We start from the raw sequence: 24,313 nt of genomic DNA on the forward strand, positions 1-24,313 counted from the left end.
CTGTGAGCCCCCAGCTCCAGCCCAGGGTGTACAAGCAATGCCTATCAGCAATACTCACTTTAGTCCAGGCTGAACACAGGAGGCAAGCACAGGCTGAGCCCAAGTTCGAGAGCTAACAGCAGCGCAGTGCCTTGCAGTTTTCAAAGTACTCCTAGCATTTAACAGAAGTCTCACAGCACTGAATCAGGCAGAGCTGGTGTCACTGTTTCCATTTTATAGACAAGAAAACGGAGGCCCTGGGTCCCAAGAGTAGAAGTTGTAAGAATCCATATACTTCTGACTGCCCAGGCCACCATATCACTCCCACCGAGGGGCCTCTATGACCCCACAGAGTCCAGGGAGGTCTTGGCATCTGCTCTCCCCCAGTCTTGTGCACTGTCGAGCTCTCTGGTGTGGAGGGGAGAGGAAGCTCTGGGAGGGGACCAAGGAAGGAATCCCCAGGCGCAAGGTGGGCTCAGTGTCCCTCTCCTGGGAACTAGAGGCGCCCGAACACAGTCCTGGTGGGAAAGGCATTCAGAAGCCCACACTGGGGTAGGCCATGGGGCACACTTGAAGAGAGGGAAAGAGGGAGGGAGGCTGAGGGCAGAGTGGAAAACTAGAAGCCGTTTGGCCCCTTAAACTTCATCTTCTTCCTTTCACGCCTTGGACTGAAAATCAAATTCCTAGCTCTGTGGTCTGGGAGCTCAAGGTCCGTTTTCCTCAAGGGGAAGCCACTCCATCCATACAGTGCCCAGACCCTGGTCCCGGCTCCACCGTACAGAGTGACCTTGGCTGAGTCACATTAGTTCTGTGAAGCTCAGTTTCTCCTCCTGTGAAACGGGGTCAGTGCCACACTGACTTCAGAGTTGCTGTGAGGCATCCACGGGACAGTGCACACGGAAGGCTTAGCACAGCACGGGGCACCCAGTGGGTCCTGGGTGAATTAACTATTGTTACTAATTTTTCTTTTACCAGGCAGCTCCTGGTCACTTGCCCAGTACCACCCAGAAGGCCTTCTCACCAAATCCTCTTCTGGCAGCCCCCACAGCCTAAGAACGTTCTCCTTAATGAAGCCGCACTCTCTTCCCCCATTCCCATTCCCAAGTCATTAGCAGGATCTCCACGATGAGGAACAAATGGCTTGTGATGGATGGAACCCGGACAGGGTGCTGGGGTGGTGGGAGCTGAGCTGTAGCTGGGAGGGTAACCTGGGGCAGTGGGGTCTCTCACCTCCAGGAGGAGACCACCTCCCCTATAGCTGAGGATCTGGGTTGGGAGGTGGGAGGAAGGCTCCTTGTCCCCAAAGAAGTCGGGTGCAGGGCTGTTACCAGTCCTTTCACCAGTCTGGAGAGTGCTAGGTCCCCCCTAGGGTCCCCCCCCCCTTATTCTCTGTGTGCCTGGGAGAATGGGAGTGTGTTGACTGGGGAGATGAGCTACCAAGGGCTGTCACAGATGCGGCCCCAGTGAGCTACAGGTACAGAGGGCATCCAAGCAGGTGTCCTTCAAATTACTGGTCATGACCCCATGGTGGGTCTTAATATCAATTTAGTTTGTCAAAAAATAGAAATGTCACACACACACATACATTTATATTTATACTGATCTAGTTCACTTTATAAATGAGACTATGAAGATCCAAGGAGAGACAGTGACGTGCCCAGAGGGACACAGTTGCAAAAGCAGAACCTGAATAGACAACAGAGGAGGCTCTGCACAGGAACAAGAGCCAGGAGCTGGCCAGCAGGATGGAAATAACGCCCTGCTAACCGGGGAGGTTGATGCGGATTGTGGTGAGAGGCGGCCAAACTAAAACCCAAAAGCTGTGTCTCTAGTACATTTTGGCAAAATTGGGATTCAGCTATATCCAAATTATTGTGATAATGTAATTTTCTCTGGGGTAAGCTGAATTTAGGAGAAGCAGGGACTAGAAGCATTTCTGGCTCCCTCATCCTATCTCAAACCTGAAGAGCATTCCCAGGAAAGCCTCGGCCTCTACCCCAGGATGATTCACCACCCATAGACCAATAATTAAGTATCATGGCATCCCGGAGGCCTCTGGGTGCCGCACTGAGGGGCTTATCTCCTAAGGCACTGATGTGGACACTCGACAGACGAGAACAAACCGCGTGCCGACGTTGGCCTCACGGGAGGGCAACGGTGGGCTACCTCAGGTGAGTGGCCAGGGAGGTCTCTGAGGAGACCCTTGGCAGCAGCAGGAGGCAGCTGTCCAGGGGAGAGGATTCAAGGTGGAATTCAGACAGTACGAGGCCCCAAGGTAGGAAAAACTTGGTGCATTATGAACTAAAAAAGCCAGTGTGGCTGAGCAGAGCAGCCTGAGGCGAAGCCCCAGAAGTGCGCAAGGCCAGGTTCCACAGGGACAATGATAGATATGTTTTTTTAATTTCCTTCTACACTTGAGGAGAAAAAAAATCAGTGGTGGATTTTGAGCAGAAAGCGATACAATCTTGGAGGACAGATACCTAGCCCACTTGAGTAAACAGCAGGTACCTAATAAGCACTGCCTGATTTGAAATGAGCACCTACCCTTCAACATGCAACTCCCCAGGGATCAGAAGGTGGATGAAAGGGGTATAGGGAGAAGGGGTTAGAGGTCAGTAGCCACAAACACTGAGGGAACTGACCAGGGGAGACACAAGTTCTTGACCAGCCAAGCTTTGTCCTCCAGCACAGAAACATAAAAATGAAATTACACAGAGAAGGGGGGGGGCAAGGAAGGTTGGGGAGAAGAGACCATAAAACCCCCGAAGTGATTCTACACTTTTTTCCCTTGGAGAGAAAAAAAAAAAAAAAAAGCTTTTTGGAAAAGGCTGTAAATTTTTTTTACACCAACCTCGTAAAAATGACATCCGAACATTCTCAAATTAGAACCATTAAAATGAAAACCAGCAAGGCACAGACACAGACAGGCCCACGTGGGTGGGAGACACATGCAGGGTCCCCACTGCTGGCTTCAGGACCCAGCCCCGCATCTGTTAGGAAGGCGTCTCTCCCCACAAGGAGCTGGCCCTCTGGCCTCAGAAAGATGAGAGTTGGCAAATGAGACGCAGTCCAGAAAAGGACCGCCATCCTTTGCAGGGCTCCTCTATCCTCCCCCTTTCTAGAGCTACCGCTCCTAAATGCTAGAGGGCTGGGGATGGTGGCGACTGGCCTCAGCAACTTCAAGTGACAGTGTCTACCTTGCCCAACCTCAACCAGCGGAAGCCAGTTTCACCAGGTGCTGAGAGGCAGGGCCAGGGGCTAGGGACTATGCTCACTGGCAAGGAATGAAGTCACGAAGCTAAGGCGGTGGTTGAGGGGTAGTGGCGGGCAGGGGCTTTCCTCCTCCTTGGAGACGCTTGGAGATGTCTCCAGATACACAGCTTGGCCTATCTGTGGACACCTCTGAAGCAGAAGCAGGTCTGTGGCAAGGTCTGCTAAGTGAGCACCCTAGACACTGCAGGGGACTCTAAGGTGGCATTAGAGTAAAAGCACGTACTCCTCCTCCAGGAGAAAACCCAGCTCACCTACTAAGGGCTCCAGGCTGAATCCTGACCTGATGGGGTGGCCTTGGGTACAGCCCTCCCCACTTCAATCCTCATAAACCCTGCACCCTCAGCAGAAACATTCACCCACCTTCCCCACATTCTTCTTCATCCCCAAAATTCTTATCAGGAGGAACAAGAATTCTGCAACAAAATGGGGTGAGGAGCTGGGCACGGTGGCACACGTCTGTAATCCCAGCTACTTGGGAGGCTGAGGCAGGAGGATCACAAGTTCAGGCTAGCCTGGGTAACTTAGTGAAACGCTGTCTCAATAAAAAAATAGAAAGGGATGGGGCTCAAAGGTAGAGCTCTTGCTTAGCATGTGCAAGGCCCTGGGTTCAATCCCCAACACTGCAAACAAGGGGGGCAGGGAAGCAGCTCAGTGGTAAAGCTCCCTGGGTTCCATGCTCCATTGGGGAGGTGAAGTAGGGAGGGGGAAGGAGAGAGAGGCAGGCAGAGGCCTCAGCAACTCAAGGAGGAGGGAGGTAGGAGGCTCTCCAGCTGGGAGACCCCTCTCCTAGACCAGGGCTCTTTCCTCTGTGTGGTACACAATGCCCTCCTGGGGCAAACGTTAGGGTGGCCTTTGGTAGAGTAGTCCAGGAAGAGTACAAGCAGCATCTCTGACACACCCTCCCTCAGTCCCCGCACCTCTCACCTGCCCTGCTCACAAGGCTTCCAGGAGGAGGTGAGGTTTCTGTGCACTTCCCAGCAGCCAGCACGAATGTGAACAGGCGCCAAGTCTCTAAGTACCTCCTCTGAGGAGCTCAGCCCCAACCCTCCCTCCATAACCCAGCACAGCAAGGGGCTCTGTCTGCAGAAGGACAAGAAGCCAGAAGGTGCAGGGCCAAAGGCAGAATCTGAAGCATGAGGCTGGGAGTCTTGAAAGTCCCAATGCCGGACCAGACAGACTACAGACAACTGTTGACAGCACATGCATTGTGGGGAGGGGCTGACTTCCCTCTGGAACCTCCCTTCCCATCGGATCCCCCTAAAGTAGCTTGAGCAGAGGAGACCAGATGGAGGAGGAAAGTCTCTTCCATTCTTCTTCTCCCCTCCCCCTACTCCTCGCCCCCCCATTTCTTTAGAGGGGGGTGAGTTAAAAGCCCATTAATGTGTAGAGCCCCCCAACCCTTTTGAATCTCCTCACAGGATGTGAACAGGGTGGGATTTGGCCCAGTTGCCACGGCAACTGCAGTGGGAGTTCCCAGACGCTAGGCAACCCTCCCGTGACCCTCCCTGACCTGTCACCCCCGCAACCCGTGGACAATGGGAATGCGCTCTGGAGGCCCAGGCAGCCTTTCAGCCAGCCGCCAGCAGCTCTGCCGGCCCCACCAGGCCTGCCGGCTCAGCCGTCCCGGCCCCAAGTCCAGCCCTCCTGGGCCAATGTGCCCTGACCAGTCTCCAAGACCTCCCCAGGTCCTCTCCTTCCCCAAATCTGGTGCACACCTCTTCCAGCTCTCACTGGCCCCCATCAGAGTCCCAAAGGGCATCTGTGGGGTTCCTGGGCTGCCCCCACACACAGGAACATTTTCATATAGGTGATATCAGATGAATATACATCATAAGGGCAACTTTTAAAGAAAAAATATCTATCATATGGGGTACAGATGCAGAAGAGGGGGCAACAGGATAAGAGGTATTTGCCTTGATGAAAGAGGGGGCTTATGTATCCCTTATGTCCCTCTAGTCTAGGGTACTCTGCAGTAGCAGCTGGGGATCAGCAACTCTTCAAGGCGCTGCTTGCTGAATGACTGCCAGCTCCAAGGCCTGCAGTCCCCCAGCACCACCTTCTCGGGGTAGTAGGTCCATGCGGGATTGAGTCTACACACTTGGTGAAAGCCCCCGGGATAGAGTGAAGCTGGTTTGGCTCTGTCACTCACCAATAAGGGGGCCAGGAATGGTGAAATGGGGCAGCTGGCCAGGGACCCTCTGTGTAGCCAGACCTGGCCTGGCAGGCGTGCTGGGTCACCCCCCAGCCTCTGTTTAAATAAGCTCCCAGCCTGCTGGTTGCATGGAAACCAAGCGCCTGCTCTTGTTCTGAAGTGACGTGGCTACCCTCTTTAGTGCTGTTTGTTTCAGCCTAAAGTCTTGTCACCAGCCTGACTTCTGACTCTGTGTGTGTGTGTGTGTGTGTGTGTGTGTGTGTGTGAGAGAGAGAGAGAGGGAGAGGGAGAGAGGGAGAGAGAGAGAGAGAACTCATTACTCCCAAAGGCCAGGATTGCATTTCCAGGATTGCATTTCTGGTGTGTTTACCCAGAGCAGAGGGACAGGGAACAACACACAGACAAAGGGAGAGGGCCTTGGAGACCCAAGAGGGGCACAAAAAGGAGGACAGGGCCAGCACGTGATCCTCCGACCCACTCTCTCAACACTCTGCCTCTGGAGTTCCTGTGGATACCAGAATAGCCATTTAGGGTGCCCGGCTGGGAACATTTATGTCGGGAATGACACCCTCTTACCTTCCTCACCAACACACATCTGTTTAGCCCCAGAACCTCCTCTCTCCACCTCCTGCACAGGCCTGGGATACAAAGGTATAGCTGCTGTCTTTGTCACCTGGACAAGTCAGTGTCTACCTCTGGCTGCCTCATCTGAAGTGGGATTTAATGACACAGTGTGCACGACAGTTGGCCTCCAAGAGGGAGGAGGAACCCAGGGGCCATCTTTAGCTCCACAAATCGGTGTTACTGGGGCACCAGGAAGGGGTGACCCTTGAAGCTCCCGCCAAAGTAGCATTCATCTGTGGTGTGTGTGTGGGGGGGTGGAAGAATGGCCCACAGACTATTTCATTTTTAATTGAAAATCTTGTAATTTTAATTTTGCAGGGTTCTTTTTAGAGTTTGGAGCCAATAAAACCTTTTTTAAGTCTCAAATATTTTCCTTGGCCCTGGGCACTCCGCCCTTAGCGAGCCCAAATGGATAAAACAGTCCTCCTCCTGCCTCCAAATCCCCACCCGAGTTTATTTGTGAAACCGATATAGGATTTTCCAGGACTTTGGGATATTCCCCAAAACAAACAGGAATAACTGGAATGTGGAATATAGATGGTAAAACATGGCAATGCAGAACCCAGAAACCTGATCAGTACAGACGGTCCCGCCTCTCCCCACCCCAAACATCTCTCCAGTTGAGAGACCTGGGCTCATGCTTCATTCCAAGTAATTTTTTTTTAAAGAAAGTTTTGTTATCTCCCCCAACTTTTTTATAGCTTTGTTCGAATGGAGGTGCAGGAGGGGAAGGGCTAGTCATACAAAATGGGTGGCCTCGAGGACTTCTGGTGGGGTGTGTTTTGTTATTATTTTGATAAAGGGTCTGGTTTTTCCCTTTGACTTTCTGTACCCAGCAGAAGGCACTGTGTCCCTGAGGGTCTCTTCCTCAGAGAACCTGCATAGGGAGGCTTAGGAGATGCCGGCAAACACCCAAGGACCATCTCCCCAGGGACAAAAGGCCCTTCCCACTCCAGTCTCTGTTGGCAAGAGGACGTCATTTTTTAAAGTCCTCGATTTGTTCACATCCATGAGTAGTGTAAGAGAGGTTTCACACCCCAATAGCATCTGATTGATCCTAAACCAGCACACTGGATGCCCAATAGGCCAGGGCTCAGGGAGGCCCATGATTTGTGGTGCCTTTGGTAAGGAGTGGGCTGGCACCTAACCCAGGCTTTTTCCATTCCTGCTTTAGAACTTACTGACCAGCTTAGAGCAGTTGTGGGGCCTGGGTTCGTGCTGCTTCTAGTCTAACCTCTGGCTCTGAAAAGTATGGTGGGAAAGGGCTCCTTAGGAGGTTATTTAGAGGAGACAGGGAAAGCCCTGGAGCCGGTTGTGAAGGCACAGCAGGTACACAGCAGAGGCAGAGCTAGGATGTTGGGCAGGGACAGGCATCCAAAGACCCTGATTTTCCATGTTCCCAGAAGAGCCCCCAAGGGCCAGTACCACCAGCAGTGATTTGAGGAGCACAGTCAAATACCAAGAGAATCCCAAGGCCAGGGCTGGCTGGGCCGGTTCTCCTGAACTTGTCAAGCATGATTTTTCCTTTTTGACTCCAGGTGGGGCTGAGACCTGGGGGGCCCTGCTCTGTCATCACCCAACCAGGTTCCCCACCCTAGTGCCTCTTGATCCTCAAGCAGGCTAGCCTTGAACTCCTGAACCCTGCACTTAAAGGTAGGAAAACGGTCACAGAAGAGGAAAGGGGCACACAGAGGGTTGCCAGTCTGAGCCCTAAAAACAGAGGCCTGCCTTTGCCTCCCTCTCTTGGCCTCTTCTTGGTGGCTTTGGCCCCTGGTGCCTCAAAGTTTAATCTCTTCACAGCTTGGATCAGAGATCCAGGCAGACTTGGAGGCGGGGAATGTTTTATAATACAAATAAAGTGAAGATACCCCTGTGTGCACAGCACCCCCCCCACCCAGATACACACACAACCCTGCTAATTTAGCCAGTTTGCCAGGAATGCGCAGGCGCAAGCAGAGAGTGAGGCAACCACCCACTCAAAACAGACTCCAAAGCCTACTGCCCAGCGTCTGTCTGTCCTTATGTCATTCCTGGGACTGTTCCAAGCTCTTTAGACTCAGGCTCCAATACCACTTCTCTCTTTCCCTGGGGATGGCTGGCTCCCCAAGGCTTACAGTGGCCACCAGAAGGAGAGGCGCAGGAGTCCCTGGAGGCGTACCCTCTCAAGAATGTTAAAATGAGGTTGACTGGTGGGCGCAGCAGCCCAGTGGCCCTCAGGGAGTGGGAGAGACCTCGGGGAGGGGCGCGGGCTCCTACCTGTTGCTGCTGGAAGTGCAGAAGCTCCGCAGGGCTCATCTCGCCATTGCTGTCAGCGCCGGCCGCGGCGTCCCTACCCGCTCCGCCTGCAGCGGTGCCTGCGGCCCCGGCCCCGCCGCCATCGGCCTGCCCAGAGAGGCTGCCCACGCCGTTCTGACCAGACGGAGCCGACCTGATTGTCTCTGAGGCGGATTCCACCATCATGTCGCTCTAGCGGGACCTGAAGGAGGAGAGACACGGGGGAGGGGCTGAGGCTCCAGGGTAGACGGGCAGGGCGGGTCCTACCCAGGGCAGCCACCAAAATGCCCCCAAATACAATCGCCCCTCACAGAACCCCCCATTTCCCCTCACCCTGGGCCTTGGTGCCCTCAGGCTCTGAACTTCCATCCTCAACTTCCCCAAAGGTCACCCCTGGGACCCTCTCCTGCAGGTGTGGCCCTTCTGGTGCTACCCCTCCCTTAGGCCTAGGTAAGGGACAGATCCAGACAAGCTGAGGCCTCCATTTGCTCCCCTTCCTCACATTCCCACACTTCCCGGGCACCTCCCGCAGGGAGGGGAGGGGAGACAACGCCTTGCCACGCCCCTCGGGGCCTTAAACCAGCTCTAGCCTCTCCCTTCAGGTCAGGAAAGGGTGGGGCAAGAGTTGGGGGTCTAGCTGGAAAGGGTGTTCCCATAACAAAAGGCAGGCAAGCTATTCATTAGCTGTGACCCCATAGGTATCCCCTCCCCCACACCTGTAAAGGACTCGGTGTTAGTTCCCCTCTAGAGAGGAAGTTCCCTCAGGGCAGGGCCTGCCTCCCCAGCACAATGGAGGTCCTAACCAGTATTTTTTGTTTTACAGTAAAGATGGCTTCCATCCACCCAGCCCCTACAAGGAGGCAGGCACTCAACAGATGCAGGAGTCTGCAGGGAAAGAAGCCCTGGGTTCACATTCCATCTCCTATTCTAAGTCCCTCAGCCCAGCACAGGGCCCCAAGTAGACACTCAAAACTAACTACAGCCCACGATTCCTCCTTGAGAGAACTGCAGGAGAGGGCTGGGGGTGGGGGTGGGGGACAGTTCAGCGTTGGAGCACTTGCCTAGCACGCAGGAGGCTCTATATTAGATCCCCAGCACCTCCAAAACAAACAAACAGAAAACTGCAGGAGATAGTTATTATCACACTAATTTACAGATGGAAAATATGATGCTAGGTCTGTAGCTCAGGGATAGAACACTTAGCATGATTGAGGCTCTGGGTTCCACAATCAACACCCCCACAGAAATGGGGTGGCAGGGGGGGTGGGTAGCTCTGTGGTAGATTACATGCTTAAAGTGCATGAGGCCATGAGTTTGATCCCTTGTCCCAAATAAATAAATAAGAAACTGAGGGTTCAGAGAGTTAAGTGCCTCACACAAAACAAAGAGTCTGATTCCCTGATCAGACAAGGCTTTTAAGAAGTAGCTGAAACTCGTCCTACCCCAGAAAAAGAAGATAGGACTGGGATAATCAAAGATAGTGAGAAGGAAGAGGCCTGAGCTCCCTTCCAGGAGTCATGGAGGTTCCAACGTCCCATGGGCTCGTACACAGACTGCAATGAAGAAGGGGAACATTAGTGTGCAAAACTGTCCTCTAATTCCCAATACTCCCCCTAAAGCCATAGCACCTTGAGAGGAACATGGATTTCAGTCAAACAGAACATGGATGGCATCCACCACAGATTATTAATGCGTCTCAAACTCCCTAAATCTCAGTTTCCTTGTCTGTCAAAGTATTTAATCCCGGCCTCTTACAGTTCTCTGGGGAGTACATAAACCAGTATTTTATTTACTTCCTCTACCAATGCACCTGGTAGAGGAAGCATCCTTTATGGACCAACCCCTTCTCCACCTACCCTAACTGTAAAAAGCGAAGACCCAGGTTCAGAGAGGTCAATGACTTGGCCCAAATCACAGAGAGTTAAGGGGTAAAAGCCACATGAGCATCCAGCAAAGTCCATGGAAGCCAGCCAATGTTCTTCCTTCTCTTGACCCCTGTTGGCCCAGGCCAATGCCCATAACCACATGGTCTCTTGGACCCAACGGGAGGGGAGGGTGAGGGTCTTGCAGGTAACTGGTAAGAAACTGTAGGAAGAGGAAAGAATATTTTCCTAGTTCCTCCGCCAAGGTGGCTGATTTCAAGAGCTTCCCTTCTTACCCCCAAATTCTTGCTTTTTTTCCAGGGAAGAACCTTCTCTCACTCCAATGGACCACTTGCTCTTTTTATCCTTGCTAGGAGCAGAGAGGGGAGGAGTGTGGGGTGGGAGAGGACAAGAGAACAGAAAGCGGATGGAGGGTCCATGGGGAGGCATACCACTGTTCCCTGTGTCCCTTTCCCAATGGTCTGTGTGGCCTCTCTTGTCCACCCCCATGCTACTGGAGTGCCCATGTTTGAATTTTTCTGTATGTTCCCAAGGACTTACTTCTCAACCCCTAGCTTCCACTCCCACCCCTGGGTTCTGAGAGGGTCTGGGCCAGGGGTGAAGGCAAGGATGGGGGTGATGGTTTGGAAGAGATTAAGCACTAGGTCTCAAACCTTAATGGCCGTGTCAGCCTGAGGGCTAGTGGCTGCCAAATGATGGATGGGGTGGACGCCATCCTCCACCCACCACAGCACAGGGCGCCAGTCTCCTCCCCTGAAACCACCCACCCTAGTAGCCTACAGAAGCAACTTCCCCCACACTCAAGCCAGGCCTCGGCTCAAAGAGGGGGAAGGGAAGACAGCAGGGGCCTACTCTGCTCTCCATCTCCCACTCCCCCAGCCCTGGCCCTGCTGGGGGTGGAGAGCAGCTGCCTGCCCTGAATCCAAGTCTGGCTGCTCTGAGATCTGAGAACTCCTGGGCCCCAGGGGACAAAGACCAGAGCCTCAGGGATGTGTGTGCACACAGGATAAAGCAAAGAGAATCTGGCAGTTACTTCCCCAGGGGTAAGGGAGAGTGTCCCCTTCCAACATTTAAGAGCACCATAAAGTTGTAGATCAGACAGCAAGTTTAGAAAAAAGGAAGAAAAAAAAAAGAAGTATCCCTTTCTTTCCTGTCTTTTCATGGAGGGGGGGGGGGATATAGAGCGACACCCACTGAACAACATAATTGCTGCAATGTGGCGTGTAATAATAGCTATTCAAGGGCTGATCATTCATATTAAACAGGGTGAAGCAAGCCTCTCATTTGCATGCTTGAGATTATATGCATTTGAAAAGTCATTTCCGCAGGGTGTATGAATGGCATTAATTCCCATGTGGCAAGCTCTGCCCCCTCCAGGGGCCTTCGCCCTGCTGACACACAGCCCTATACCTCCTTCCATGCTCCCACCCACCCACTAACACCCCCCCCAAACCTGCATGGCAGGCATTCCCCCCCAAACCTGCATGGCAGGCATTCCCAGGCAGCCTGCGAATCCTCACCTGTTCCCTGGGACACTTGCCCTCCAAGGCTGAGCACACCAGCAGCTTCCTTCATCCCTCTGCCTCTCCACAGGGTGTTGCAATAGGACCAGGGTGTTTCCTGCACTGTGGGTGAGCAGATTCTGGGTGCCTGGGGCCCAGGCAGTTAGGGATGGGATGAGGTAGGGTGCTGGGGGCAGCCCTTGGTATCAATGCCCTGTAACTACAAGGGAGTGGGTAAGACAGTGCCCATGAGAGCCTGGACTCTAGCAGGGGCCTTGTGTTAAGAACCTGGCTCAGCCACAGTCAGCTGTCTTTTGCCTTTTCTCGGGGTCTCACCTTCAATACACCCCTCCATGTAGAGAAGTTTTCTTCTGACTTGGAAACTCCAGTAGCAAAACCTCCTGGTCCAGCATGTGGACAAGAAGCCACAGTATTTCAGTGGCTGCTGGGAGCCACTGAGGACTCACTGCTGGAATCCCTTTGCCAAAGGACCCCACCCACTGTAGACCTGAGCTGCCAGCTCTGGGACTGGAGATGCACCTCCTCCCTACACTCCCACCTCCAGCCTCCATACACCCTTACCCTCCCACAACACTCCTCCTCATCACCCCTTTCCCAGCCAGGAGCAGCTGAACACCTGCAGGAAAGGGCAGAAGCTCTGAGAATTGGACCACCTGTTTTCAAGGCCCAAATGTGGGACCTTATCCGAGTCACGGCCTCTTGACCAGTCACTGGGCTGCTTTCTCCCTCCATACAAGAAGGGGGACCAGAGATTTTTTTTTAGGGTTGACTAAAACTGGGGCTCTCATCCTCACCCGACACTTCCCAGACCCCTCTCCCACCATATGATGGGGGCAATGGAGGCCAAGTAGTTTGGGGGGTGGTCTAGGACTTCCATCTAGGATTCTGATACGACACATGGGCAGGTCCTAGTCTCTCCTCTCTCAGGGTTCTCTTTGGGGGAGCCGGGGCATGCTTGAGATTATATGGGTCCCGGGAGTCAGCAGACGCTGTGGGAAGGAAGGAAGCTGGGTCAAAGCCGCAGCCGCCTCTTCCGCTCTGGGGGGACGCTGTGGCCGTCGGGGGCTCCCACTTCCCCTGATGCTCGGGCTCTTCTAAGGACCAAGGCAGCCTTGGAACTCTCCAGGTCCACCCGGTCCCCTCCCTGGCCGGAAGTGACGAGTTCCACCTACCTGAGACCAAAGCGGGCACCCAAGGCCTGGGGTGCTTGGAGGGGGAGAGAAGAAAGGCTGGGGAGCCCCACACGTGGAGAAACCTTTTGTGCCTTTTCGCGGGTCCATATGGCATAGGGAATATTAATTACCGTAGCTTTTTAATTAACAATCATTTAATCTGAGCCGTAACATTTGCCACGACACCCTGCGCCTCGCCGCGAACCCGCGCCGCCAACTCATCAATTAATTTTTATTGACGTTTTCTTCCCCAAACAGGCACAATACCAGGGTTTTCCAATTAACACCTCCGCGATCTCTAATTAGCGCAATTAACAGAGTGATGGATGCCCGGGGTTTACCGAGAGGGAGGGAGTGGCGGGGCAGCCCCCAGCGTGCTCCCGGGGCGCGCGTCCACTGGGCACAGACGTGCACGCGAGCAGCTGGAGAAGGAACGCATCCCAGCTCTTAAGGAAGCACACCGTTGGGGGTGTGACCACAGCTCACCTGTACACAGAGCCAAGGTGGTAGCTGGAGTTGGAATAAGAAGCCAGTTTCCAGCCTTATGGAAACCTATAATCTAGCCCAGGAGAGAGCAGAATTTGTCCTCTGCTGGTAGCCTGACACTAGAAGTAGGGAAACCGGCATCTAGCCCTACCTAGCCTTATCATCAACTTCCTGAGTGACTTGGGTAAGTTAATTCTCCACTTTCCTCTGTATAATGGGAATAACTAGACTAGAGATAGCTATTTATTTATTTATTTATTTGGTACTATGGATTGAACCCAGGGGCACTCAACCACTGAGCTACATCCCCAGCCCTAATTTGTATTTTATTTAGGGATTGGGTCTCACTGAATTGCTCAGCACCTCACTTTTGCTGAGGCTGGCTTTGAACTCGTGATCCTCCTGCCTTAACCTCCCGAGCCACTAGGACTACGGGAGTGCACCATTGCCACCCTGCCGGCTAGAGATGGCTATTTATAATTTATAATTCCAAGTACTAGGAAGAAGCATATTGCAATAAATAAAAGGCAGATAAACTTAAGATATAACAAAGTAAAAGGAGGGGAGAATAATGGATCCCAGAATCACCTTGGAGAGCTGCTCCTCCCCCCACCTTGCTCACTAATGCAGAATTTCTAATTCAATAGGCCTGGAGTGGGGCTGAGAATTTGTATTTCTAAAAAGTTCCCAGAGGATGCTTAGGGCTGCTGTCTGAGGCAGCAGGTCTCCACTGATGAACCCTGGCTCTAGTTATGATGTTCCTGATGACCAAAATTAGGGATGGATCTCCCAAGGCCATTCATTCATGTGTATTTAGGGCCAGATTAAGCTAAGCACCAAAGATCTACCTTCAGGAAACTGAAGCGTGGTCCCCACTGAATAAGCAACTGCAGGAGTGTCCTAGATGCTTTAAGAGCCATGTGTAAAAGAATCAGCAAGAGTAGAAGGTAATAACGGGGGACCCACCCCTTGCCTTTTCCCAGGTAAATCTTTTTTAAAGTTTAGCCACTAGGAGTCTCACCCTCGGTGGTTGGTTGGGAGTGTACTCCCCTAGCAATGACCCTTTATTCATTCATTGGTTCAACAAGTATTTAAACACACACAGTGTTCTCCAGGAGCAGAACAGGACACTGGCCCTGATCTTGTCAAGCTTATGTTCCCATAATGGGAGGCAAACAATAAATAAGGATACAAAAATTAACTAAGCTTGAATAAAATAAATTCTGTCCAGTATGAGTGCAGGGAAGGAAAGGGCCTTCTCTTTTGAGGAAATAGCATTTACGATTAGATAGGAAGAATAAGTAGGCATTGGCCAGGCACTGGACGAAGGGGAAACAGCACATACAGGTTTTTTTTAGCTTTGTTTTGTTGCAAGGGATTGAACTCAGAGGTGTTTTACTACTGTGTAACATCTCCATCCCTTTTTATTTTTTAATCTTTGAGAAAGGATCTCCCTAAATTGCTGAGGCTGGTCTTGCACATGTGGTCCTCCTGCCTCAGCCTCCAAAATTGCTGTGATTATAGGTGTGTGCCACCAACCCTGCCTAGTGCAAAGGCCTTTATTTAAAAAAAAAAAAAAAGTCACCAGTTTCAGACTTTTCCAGAATTAATAGTCTTTGAAATGACTAAAAGTCTTTGAAATTTGTAGATGATATATAAAGACAGACATGTGGGTACCTCATAGAAAGACCTTGAGGGCCACCTTATTTTTCCTTTCTTTTCTAGCCTTTTTTTTTTTTTTTAACTATACTATCAGATCTTCCTTATGTCAGGGAACATAAAGCACAGGGCTTTTCAGAGCCAGAAGTACTGGCCCTACAAGTAACTGAAGGATGCCTCTCAATAGGAAGGCCCAGGGAAGCCCTCCCCCATGCAGCTCTGACCTCCCACTGGCTTCAGGTGGCCAGGTGGGAGGAGGGCTGTCCTGTAGCAGCCACTGTGGGCCTTGGCCTCACACACAGCCAACCACTCATTTGCCATCCTGCCTGCTAACTCTGACCTCTGATTACCTTAGTGACATTAAGCAATGAAGTTACCAGTCTGTTTTGTTTTTTTATCTGTAATATGGGACTAATACCAAAAAAACTTCCCTCCAGGAATGCTGTGGTATCAGGTAAGACACACTGCATGAAGAAGACAATCAGACAAGGGTAGTTACTTAGTTATGGGGCCCAAAATTCCTGTTGCAACACAACTCTGAGTGGGCTGGGGTTTAAAAATTCACCCCAGGGGCTGGAGTTGTGGCTCAGCGCTTGTCTAGCATGTGCAAGGCCCTGGGTTTGATCCTCAGCACCACATAAAAATAAAATAAAGGTTTTGTGTCCAACTACAACTAAAAATATATATTTTTTTAAATTCACCCCAGTCCTTGGATCAGCACTACAAAAAAGCAAGGCAGGACCCACGGGTTAGATTGTCCACATGGGGCTGAGAACATAGCTTAGTGGTAGAGCCCTGCCTAGCATTGTGCAAGGCTCTGGGTTGATCCCCTCAATGTAGAGTAGGGGGACTATAGCTCTAAAATGGGTCCTAAAACCAGAACTGGAAAACTCTCCAGCACTATGTGGCTGATCATGTGAGCAGTCTTTCTACTCAGCACATGGCACTGAGTTCCAAAACAATCTCAACTCCTCTTGGGGTAGGAACTTAGCTCTGTGGTACAGCACTTGTCTAGAATGTGAGAGGCCCTGGGTTAAAGCCCCAGTACCAAAACCAAACAACAACCCCTCTCCAAGCCCCTGCCCTCCCTCTGAGACTACTATGTGAGTCAGAGGCTGGCACCCTCTGCTCCCCTCCCCCACACTGGAACCTGAGTGTTGAGTCTGGAAACTACCCACCCCAACTCTAGGGAGCATTCAAGGCCAATTCTTGGCACAAAACTTCAGAGCTGGAGGGGCTTAGTACAAGTGGTAGGGCAAGGAGATGCTAGTCTAAAACACAGCAACACCGCCTTTAATTTGGAAGGTGTCCTGTGCTTCCTGCTCCAGGTTCTCTCCAATCTTAAAAAAGACATCTTGGTGGGACTTCTGATGCGTGTGGAGCAGGGCGGGTAGGCAGGTAAAAGGAAAAAAAAAAAAAAAGAAGAGTACTCTACCACCCAGAGAACTGGCCTTGGGGGGTGACCCTTCCAGTCAATCCACTTTCACTCTCTTTTGAATACAAATGCTTAAAAGTGAAATTGGGTAATCGGTACCTGGTCTGAATTTTCCTATTTTTCCACTCACCACTTACTATCATAAGCATTTCCACATGACATAAAATATTTTAAGCAACAGTTTTTAATGGTCACATAGTTGCTTGAGTGTGGCTGCATGTTCCAGAATTTATTTAGCCAATCCCCTTGAGTTTGATATCTAGGCTGTTACCTTTTTTTTTTTTTGGCATAAGAGATTGAATCCAGGGGTGCTTAACCCCTGAGCCACATCCCCAGCCCTTTTTAATGTTTTGTTTAGAGACAAGGTCTCACTGAGTTGCTTAGGGCCTTGCTAAGTTGCTGAAGCTGCCTTTGAACTAGTGATCCCCCTGCTTCAGACTTTGGGACTATAGGCATGCGCCACCGCGCCCGGCTACATGCTTTTTTAAAATATTTTTTAAGTTGTATATGGACACAATTCTTTTATTTTTATGTGGTGCTGAGGATAGAACCCAGTGCCTTACACATTGCTAGGTTAGTGCTCTATCACTGAGCTATAACTCCAGCCCCACCGGCTACATATTTTTAAAGTTTTTTTTTTTAATTTTAATATTTTTTTTAGTTGTAGATGGACACGATACCTTTATTCTATTTATTTATTTTTTCAGTGCTGAGGATCAAATTCAGTGCCTCACGTGTGCCAGGCAAGTGCTCTACCACTGAGCCACAACTCCAGCCTCTATTTTTAAGGTCCTCGATTTCTCTCTAGGTTATTCTTTTGCTGTTGTTTTTAGTTATACATGACAGTAGGGTATACTTTGGCATATCTTTTCTTGATATCCTTGATAGCCATAAAATTTGTACTAATTTTACCCTCCTGTGGCAATGAGACCATTATCTCAGAAGACTCACAAACCCTCAACTTTTTGGTGGTTTCCCGCTATTCTCCTCAGTTCCTCCCCAGAGATTCTCAGATCTGCATAAGGCATTCAAAACCAAACACTACAGACCCTGAGGAGCCTGTGTGAGCTCCCTGGTTCTCAGCTGGGCAGGGTCTTCACCTGTAACTGATGTGGGGCGCAGCAGTCACTATGGTCTTTGTAAATGGAGGTGAATAAGACATGCTTCTGGGGGACTTACATATTGGTGGAAGGAGGAGACAGAGGCAAACAAAGGGGCAGGTAAGCAAACCTTCTAATGCAGCAGAATCACATAGGGAGCCTTAGAAAGAAACCATTCTTAGGTCCCACTATAGGTCAGTTAAATTGCTCCCTGGGGAGAAGGACTCAGGCTTGAGTATCCCACAAAGCTTTTTCAAGTATTCTAAACTTCAAGTGTGGGGTCGAGGAGCTCTGCTCTATACAACACATATACACACAATCTTACAAAGGTTATGCACTGGGGGTGATGAGAACCTGGATGGAGTGGGGTGCTTAGGGTCTTGCTAACAGCTTCCTGGAGGAGGTGACTTCTGGGCTATCATAAGGCAAGAGCAGGCTCAGAGCACAATTTGTTATTGGGAGGGGAGGGGCTGGGCAGCATTGGAGATGGAACCCAGGGCCTCACACGTGCTCGGCAAGTGCTCTACCCCTGAGCCACATTCTTATTCTTAATAACACCCATTGCACTCAGAGTCCCTGAAAGCCCTTTCCTGTACTCTGTCCCTTCTCCCTCCCACGCAATCCTCTGCTCACTTTGACAGAGGAAGGAACCACTCTTCAAAGATGCCAAGTGACTTGACAAGGTCACCTGGCTGCTACGTGGCTGAGCCTAGGACTAGGACTCTTCCCTGCATCCCACCTCAGAGCCGGCAAGGCCCAGAGCGCTGTCGCTCTGGCATTTCTGGGGATTCTGAACCTCTCCTCACCACCTCTCCTACCAATTCACCTTTTACTGGCTCCAGTCCTGAAACGTTCCCACCAGGCCCTGGCAAAGAGGCCAGGCTCAGCTCTCCCTCCTACCACCGTGACCAAAAGGAAGAATTAACAATGAAAAAGAGGGAGAACCAAAGATCCCACTCCATCTCATTAAGAAAGTAAACATAAGAGCCATCTAAGTGTCTAATTAAGCTTCTAATTAGTCCCTGCTTGTTACTAATGCAAATTAGATTACTCCGCTTAACTACAGCATGTCCACAACACCCTTGTTAATTGCGGCCTTTTGAAATTAAATTACTCCCTAATTAGCATATCAAAGCCATTGATTCAGAGCTGGGAAAGATGAGGGCAAGAGGAGCCGAATGCCAAGTTTGGTTAATCAGAGACGGCTAATTAAATAGTGACGTCTTACGTGGGGGGCCTGCTGGTTAAGGAGTAGGGGCAACCCACTCAGGGCCTGAATGGCCACCTGGAGCCTGGTTCTGGTAGTGGCCTTTGACACCAAGGGCCTCCTATGGGCATAGGAGGGGCTTCAGTGGGCTGGCAACAGACCACTGGGTCCGGCCCTTGCTTAGCCTCTGGCTGCTGTCTAGCCTTGCCCCTGGACACACCCTGGCCCCTCTTCATCTCCCTAGATGATTTCTAGGCATGGCATTCACAGAAATCTTGGGCATCAATTCAGGGGTATCCAAAGCACAACCACATTTGAATATGCAAAGCATCAGCAGCGTCCTTCCACTTCTCTCTGTGTCAAGTTGGGTTCCAAAGGGGGACTATTCCTCCTTTCCCAACAACACATAAGAGAATAAGTATGGGGGACAGATAACCTTCATAGAGGGGCTCACCTGCCAGGGGTGCACTGGTTTCAGCTTAGAACAGGCCCCTAGAGACACAAGACCTTATAATTACCTCTGTGGTATAAAGTAAGGAAAAAGAATTATCCACCACCATCAGTTTTAGTTTGGGGGTTTTTTGTTTGTTTTTGTTTTGAGTTTATTTATTTATTTATTTTTAGTACCAGGGATAGAACCCAGGGGCACTCAACCATTAAGCCATATCCGCAAAGCTTTTTTATATCATTTTTATAATTTAAAAATTTTTTATGGTTATAAATGGACAGTGTGCCTTTATTTATTTTTTTTATGTGGTGCTAAGGATCGAATCCAGTGCCTCATACATGCTAGGCAAGCGCTCTGCTACTGAGCTACAGCCCAGCCTTCTTTTTATATATATATATTATTCAGAGACAGGGTCTCCCTCAGTTGCTTAGAGCCCACCTAAGTTGCTGAAGCTGGCTTTGAACTCCCAATCCTCCTGCCTCAGCCTCCTGAGCCGCCTGGGTTTCAGGGATGCACCACCACGCCCAGCTGCCACCATTAGTCTGGAAATTAGATTTGGGTCCTTATTGGTCTTCTCTAAGCCCTTGCTGTAAAGAGTCTTTTGGACTCTCCCCTCCTAGATTTTCCTTGAATAATATTGAGACTGGCAAGTCCCCTTGTCAAAGTTGCTAACCAAAATGCCCTCTGGGCTAGGCGGGTCACCAGCAGGCCAGGTGAGAAGCAGCTTTCACTCATTCCCAGTCCCTCCTTACCCACACAGAAATATGGGCTCAGTGTTGGCTGTGTTTGGGTTTGGGTTGTGCAAAAGAAGCCTCAGTAGGGATACTTTTGGAAAACCTCAGCAGAGGTGAAGTTATTCAATTTGTGACCACAGTCCTTCAGGCCAGCATTCCCAAGAGAAGGTCCCAGTTAACTGTGTGACCTTATGTAAGTCATATCCCCTCTCTGGGCCTAGATCCTTCACCTATCAAATGAGAACAGGAATTCTCAGGATTTGGTGAATCTCTCAGGGATGGTGAGGATTAGAACAAGGAGGGCTGTGAAACTAACCGCAAAGCACAGTTCCGTTTCAGTCTGGTGACCACCTGTCAGTCTGCTGACCACCTAGTTCTATGTGCTACAAACCCCTCCCAGATTTCCTAATGGGGATACTTTCTAGAAACTTCTTACTCCGTCTTCCATGCAAGGAGCAGAGCCAGGGCTTCCAAGTGTCCTTAAGAATGCTGAGGGCTAGTTACTGTAGGCACCTGGCTATTGGGAAGCTAGAAAGTACCACACCTCTCTCCTCCGCCCTACATTTAATGGACCAGCCCTGGCAAAGGAGTGGAGGGTCCCTAACTGGTTCTTTCTCTGTCCCTCTCTCCCCAGCTAGAGTACAGGCTGTCCCCAGCCTTCCCTCCCCCAGTCCCCCACTCCAAGTTCATCACCAGTAGCCCCTGGAGCACTCAGGGTCAGGGCCAGGGACAGGGCCAAATTCCCAAAGGGTGAGATTTTGTTTATTTAAGGAGAGATCAAACAGGGACCAGAGGAGAGGAAGTCCCCATGCTCCCCACCTCAAAAACAGTGAATCCCAAACAGTACTCAGCCCACAGGTAGCCACACAGGCCAAATTGAGCAAAGGGGTCTAAAGCAATTTTATTTTAGAAAGTAAGTGAAATTAAAAGCAAAGCAGAAAAAAGGGAAATGGGGGAGGGGAAGGCTGTCCTGGTGTGAGGGGGAGGGGGGATGGCAGCACACAAGGGCCAAGCTGCAGCCTGCCTAGCACAGCTCTCTCTCCCAAGGAGATTCAATTAATTGATAACAAGAGGCATCAAATTAATTTCTGGAGGATGTGAGATTCTGATGAAGGGAAATCTCGTCGATGGGGATCAGGCAGGAGGGGGCGGGCCGCACCCCTTTTAATCAGGCTCAGCTGCCTAATTGGCGAGGAGGAGACTTCCATGGGTCATAGGGTTCCCTGCCCTGAGCTCCACATGTCACCCCTTTGGAAAAGACCGGGAGGCAGTAGGTTCCTGTCCCTGTCAGAACAAAGAGGGTGCCCAGCTTTGGCAAGCTGAGGCCAGGCAGAGGGGGCTGCGGGTGTCCCTCACCAACTGTACAGTACAAATCTGGGGCCCACTGGGAAGACAAGGTTGTGCCTAAGGCCACAGAGCGAGGTCGGGTCTTGGTAGCAGTGCCTTACTGGGTTCCCATGGCATATGTGTGCAAGTCTGGATCCCATTTAGAACCCAGACTCATCAAGTCATTCCTGAACTCAGGCATGTAGCACAGAACATGGGTGGCACTCCCTGCAGCTGAAAAACATAGCCCAAGCTGTGCAAGACCCCTGCGGACCCCCAGGCCCTGGTCCCAGCCAGCCCGTGTGCCAGTCATTTTATCAGCATTCAGCAAGGGCCAAAAACATATCTCAGCTCAGATCTCAACACCTCTAAGAGTGTCCAGAGCTCAGAGCAGTGCTCCCGGAGGGCTAACCTGAAGTAGTGCCTCCGCTGGGAAGGAGAGCAGGCAGCCCTGGCTTGCTGGGGAACCCCCCAGGCTTCTCTGAAGGAGGGCTTCTCCCAGTGGGCTGCAGCACTTCAACACACCCCTGACCTTCGGAGTGCCTCCTGTTCCCATCTGGAGATGGGGAAGCCTGCAGAGCCTTGGAGGTTTGCTCTCCAAGCGACCCCTCCTGGGTTTCCCACAAATCTGGATGTTCCATCTCCTTCCAAAATTCTCCCCAGCAGCACCTTTTTCTTCCAGGATGCCGACAAGAATCTGCAAAAGGAACACCTGAAGGCAAGGAGGAAGTCCACTGCAGCCCGCTTTTGGAGCAAATTCTTTAGTGCTGGGGCTCCTAGAAATGTGGGCTTCCAGAAATGAATGGAAAGCCACAAGTCAAATCCCAGGGATCCTGCTCAGACCCGCCCCAGGGAGGAAAACAAAAAACAAAACCCCCATACCTGCCCCCCCCCCGACTTTTCCCTCCTACTGCGGGGATGCCACTGGTACATGTGTCCTGTCAGGACCCAGGCCTGCCTTCTGTGGTCAGAACCCATGCAAAAGATCCACACTCCCACACTTGCTCCATTTCAGATTTTTACAAGTTACAAGCGAGCCTCCTCTTATTTTACCTCTTCTCTGTCCTTGCACTTAGTAGGCACTCTACACTATCTGTACAGCGGAGTCCAGTCTTGTCTCTCTTCCCTGAGCTGCCCTGCCATCAAGTGGTCATCATTTTGCCCTCTCCTTTCCTGCCAGTAAGAATTCTAGGTCACTTCCACGCCTACCAGCCCTGCCTACCTTGGACAAATGCCAAGAGGGTCTTTACATAAGTCTTTAGAGTCTGGAAAAACCTTCTGGACCCCACCTCCATTTACATGGAAGCCCAGGTGAGATGCCAGCAGAACCAACTTAGAGTGGGAAAGGAAACAACATTTACCTCTATCTTGCACCATCAATAGACCCCACCCACCCTGGGGCCTCAGTGCGCAAAGGAAGAGGCCCAGGAGGTGGGCTGAACAACTGGGATTGGCAGGAAAAAAGAAAGATGCAGGAGCTTCAATGGAGGGGAAGCGCTGATAAAAACAAAAAGACCCTGGCCTGGGTTGGTGGGGGCAGCCCTGGAAACAGGGATCAAGGCAAGGGAGGGCTCTGGCCAGGCCCTGCCAGCTCTGACCACACACCAGAGTGACCCCATGGCCCCTCACCTTGTAGCCCTAGGCAGACTGTACCTTTTGTGCAGGAGCTCCTGCTTCCCAGTCAGCATGCCTGAGCCCAGGAGCAGCATCTAACAAGACCACTGCAGCCACAGCCACAGCCACAGCCACAAAGCGCAGACATAAATTTTGGAGAACAGAAGAAAGAGGGTTCCTGCTGTGATCCCGTTTGGGCAGAACCAGCAGTGAGTGAAGGTGTGCATTTCCATGGAAAATCCCGGAAGGCAAAACTGAAGAAAGCCAACTTCAGGCTCAGGGGATGTTTCTTTTTGCCTCTTAAAGGTGATCCCTTCAGCATTAGGTCCCAAAATGGTCTGAAACTTGCTGCTAAATGTCTTCTATAAGGATGTGAGAGGTATGGTTTCCGAATACGAGAAATCTCCCTTTTTAGAGAGAGGATACTGATCATTTTTTTCCTCCTTCATGTTCTGGGAAATTTTCATTTATACTTTTATCCTGAGCATCTTAGTAGTACCTGGGAGACATTCCAAGGTGCTAGGGTGGGGGGGGGGCATCAGATTCTATACCCAAGTCTTCCTCTAAAGGGAAGACAGGGAGTGAAGGTACAGCCTTCAAACTAGAGGGAAGAGAGGAGAACAAGACTAGCTTGTGGAGGAGGGGAGGAGGCAGGGGGAGTGACCGTCCCTCCATCCCTTCCCTGTAGCAGAGGCTCAAGCCTTGCCGGTTTACACTAGGGTCAGGGGCCCCACACTTAGTCCCAGCTCTGCTACTAAGTAGCTGTGTAACCTCAGTCAAGTTGTCTCTTCTCTCTGGGCTTCTTTTTCCAGCCTATAAAATGAATTTTAATACTCCAGTGTTTCCAGTATTCAGTCCAATAAGTGGCCTGGCAGTGCTGGTAAACTAACAATTTTTAAAAGCCATCCCCGGATTGGCACTACCAGGCACCAGGCACCATGCTAGGAACTTTACCTCTCGTTCAACTCCCAAGCTGACTCTCTACATTGGGTATTACTGACCTACTTTACAACCTAAGAAAATTGAGGTTCGAGGAGCTTAATTAAGTTCCCCAGAGTCCCATCTCTATTGCCAAGTTCCACTCTGACACATGTTCTGCCCTGGGGAGGCCCGTGTTCCTTGCTCTGGGTTCCAGAGTTCTGGAACTAAGTCTGAGGAAGTCATCCCAGCCAATGGAGCCCAGAGTCCTGACCAAAATAGTCCTGAGGCTGCCTTGGCCTGGGCAACTGGGATGGGGCAAGATCCAGGGAAGGGAAACTGGGAAAAACCCCTTGGATGAAAGAAATAATTATTTCACATAGTTCTATCTATAGGAAAGGTAAAGACATTGCACCTGCTTGGGAGGAGGGTGTAGGGGTTGTACTGCCCCAGCGGTAGTGACAGGAAACCGCCAAGTCCCAGCTCTTAGTGGGGAGGCTAAGGGT

The 24,313-nt window shown here is 51.0% G+C and overlaps 1 protein-coding gene across 3 annotated transcripts in view; it reads right to left on the reverse strand.

The window, feature by feature from the left end:
• Nucleotides 1-24,313, reverse strand: part of Foxp4 (forkhead box P4) — a 50,922-nt gene that overhangs the window by 23,614 nt on the left and 2,995 nt on the right. For all 3 annotated transcript variants that reach the window (XM_077801618.1, XM_026383580.2, XM_026383579.2), the window contains exon 2: nt 8,285-8,504. In XM_077801618.1, coding sequence (XP_077657744.1) covers nt 8,285-8,488 — 204 coding nt within the window. In that variant the 5' untranslated portion in view covers nt 8,489-8,504. The remainder of the gene's footprint in view (nt 1-8,284; nt 8,505-24,313) is intronic.

The sequence above is a fragment of the Urocitellus parryii genome, chromosome 8 (genome assembly GCF_045843805.1).
Source record: "Urocitellus parryii isolate mUroPar1 chromosome 8, mUroPar1.hap1, whole genome shotgun sequence".
NCBI classification, from domain to species: Eukaryota; Metazoa; Chordata; class Mammalia; order Rodentia; family Sciuridae; genus Urocitellus; species Urocitellus parryii.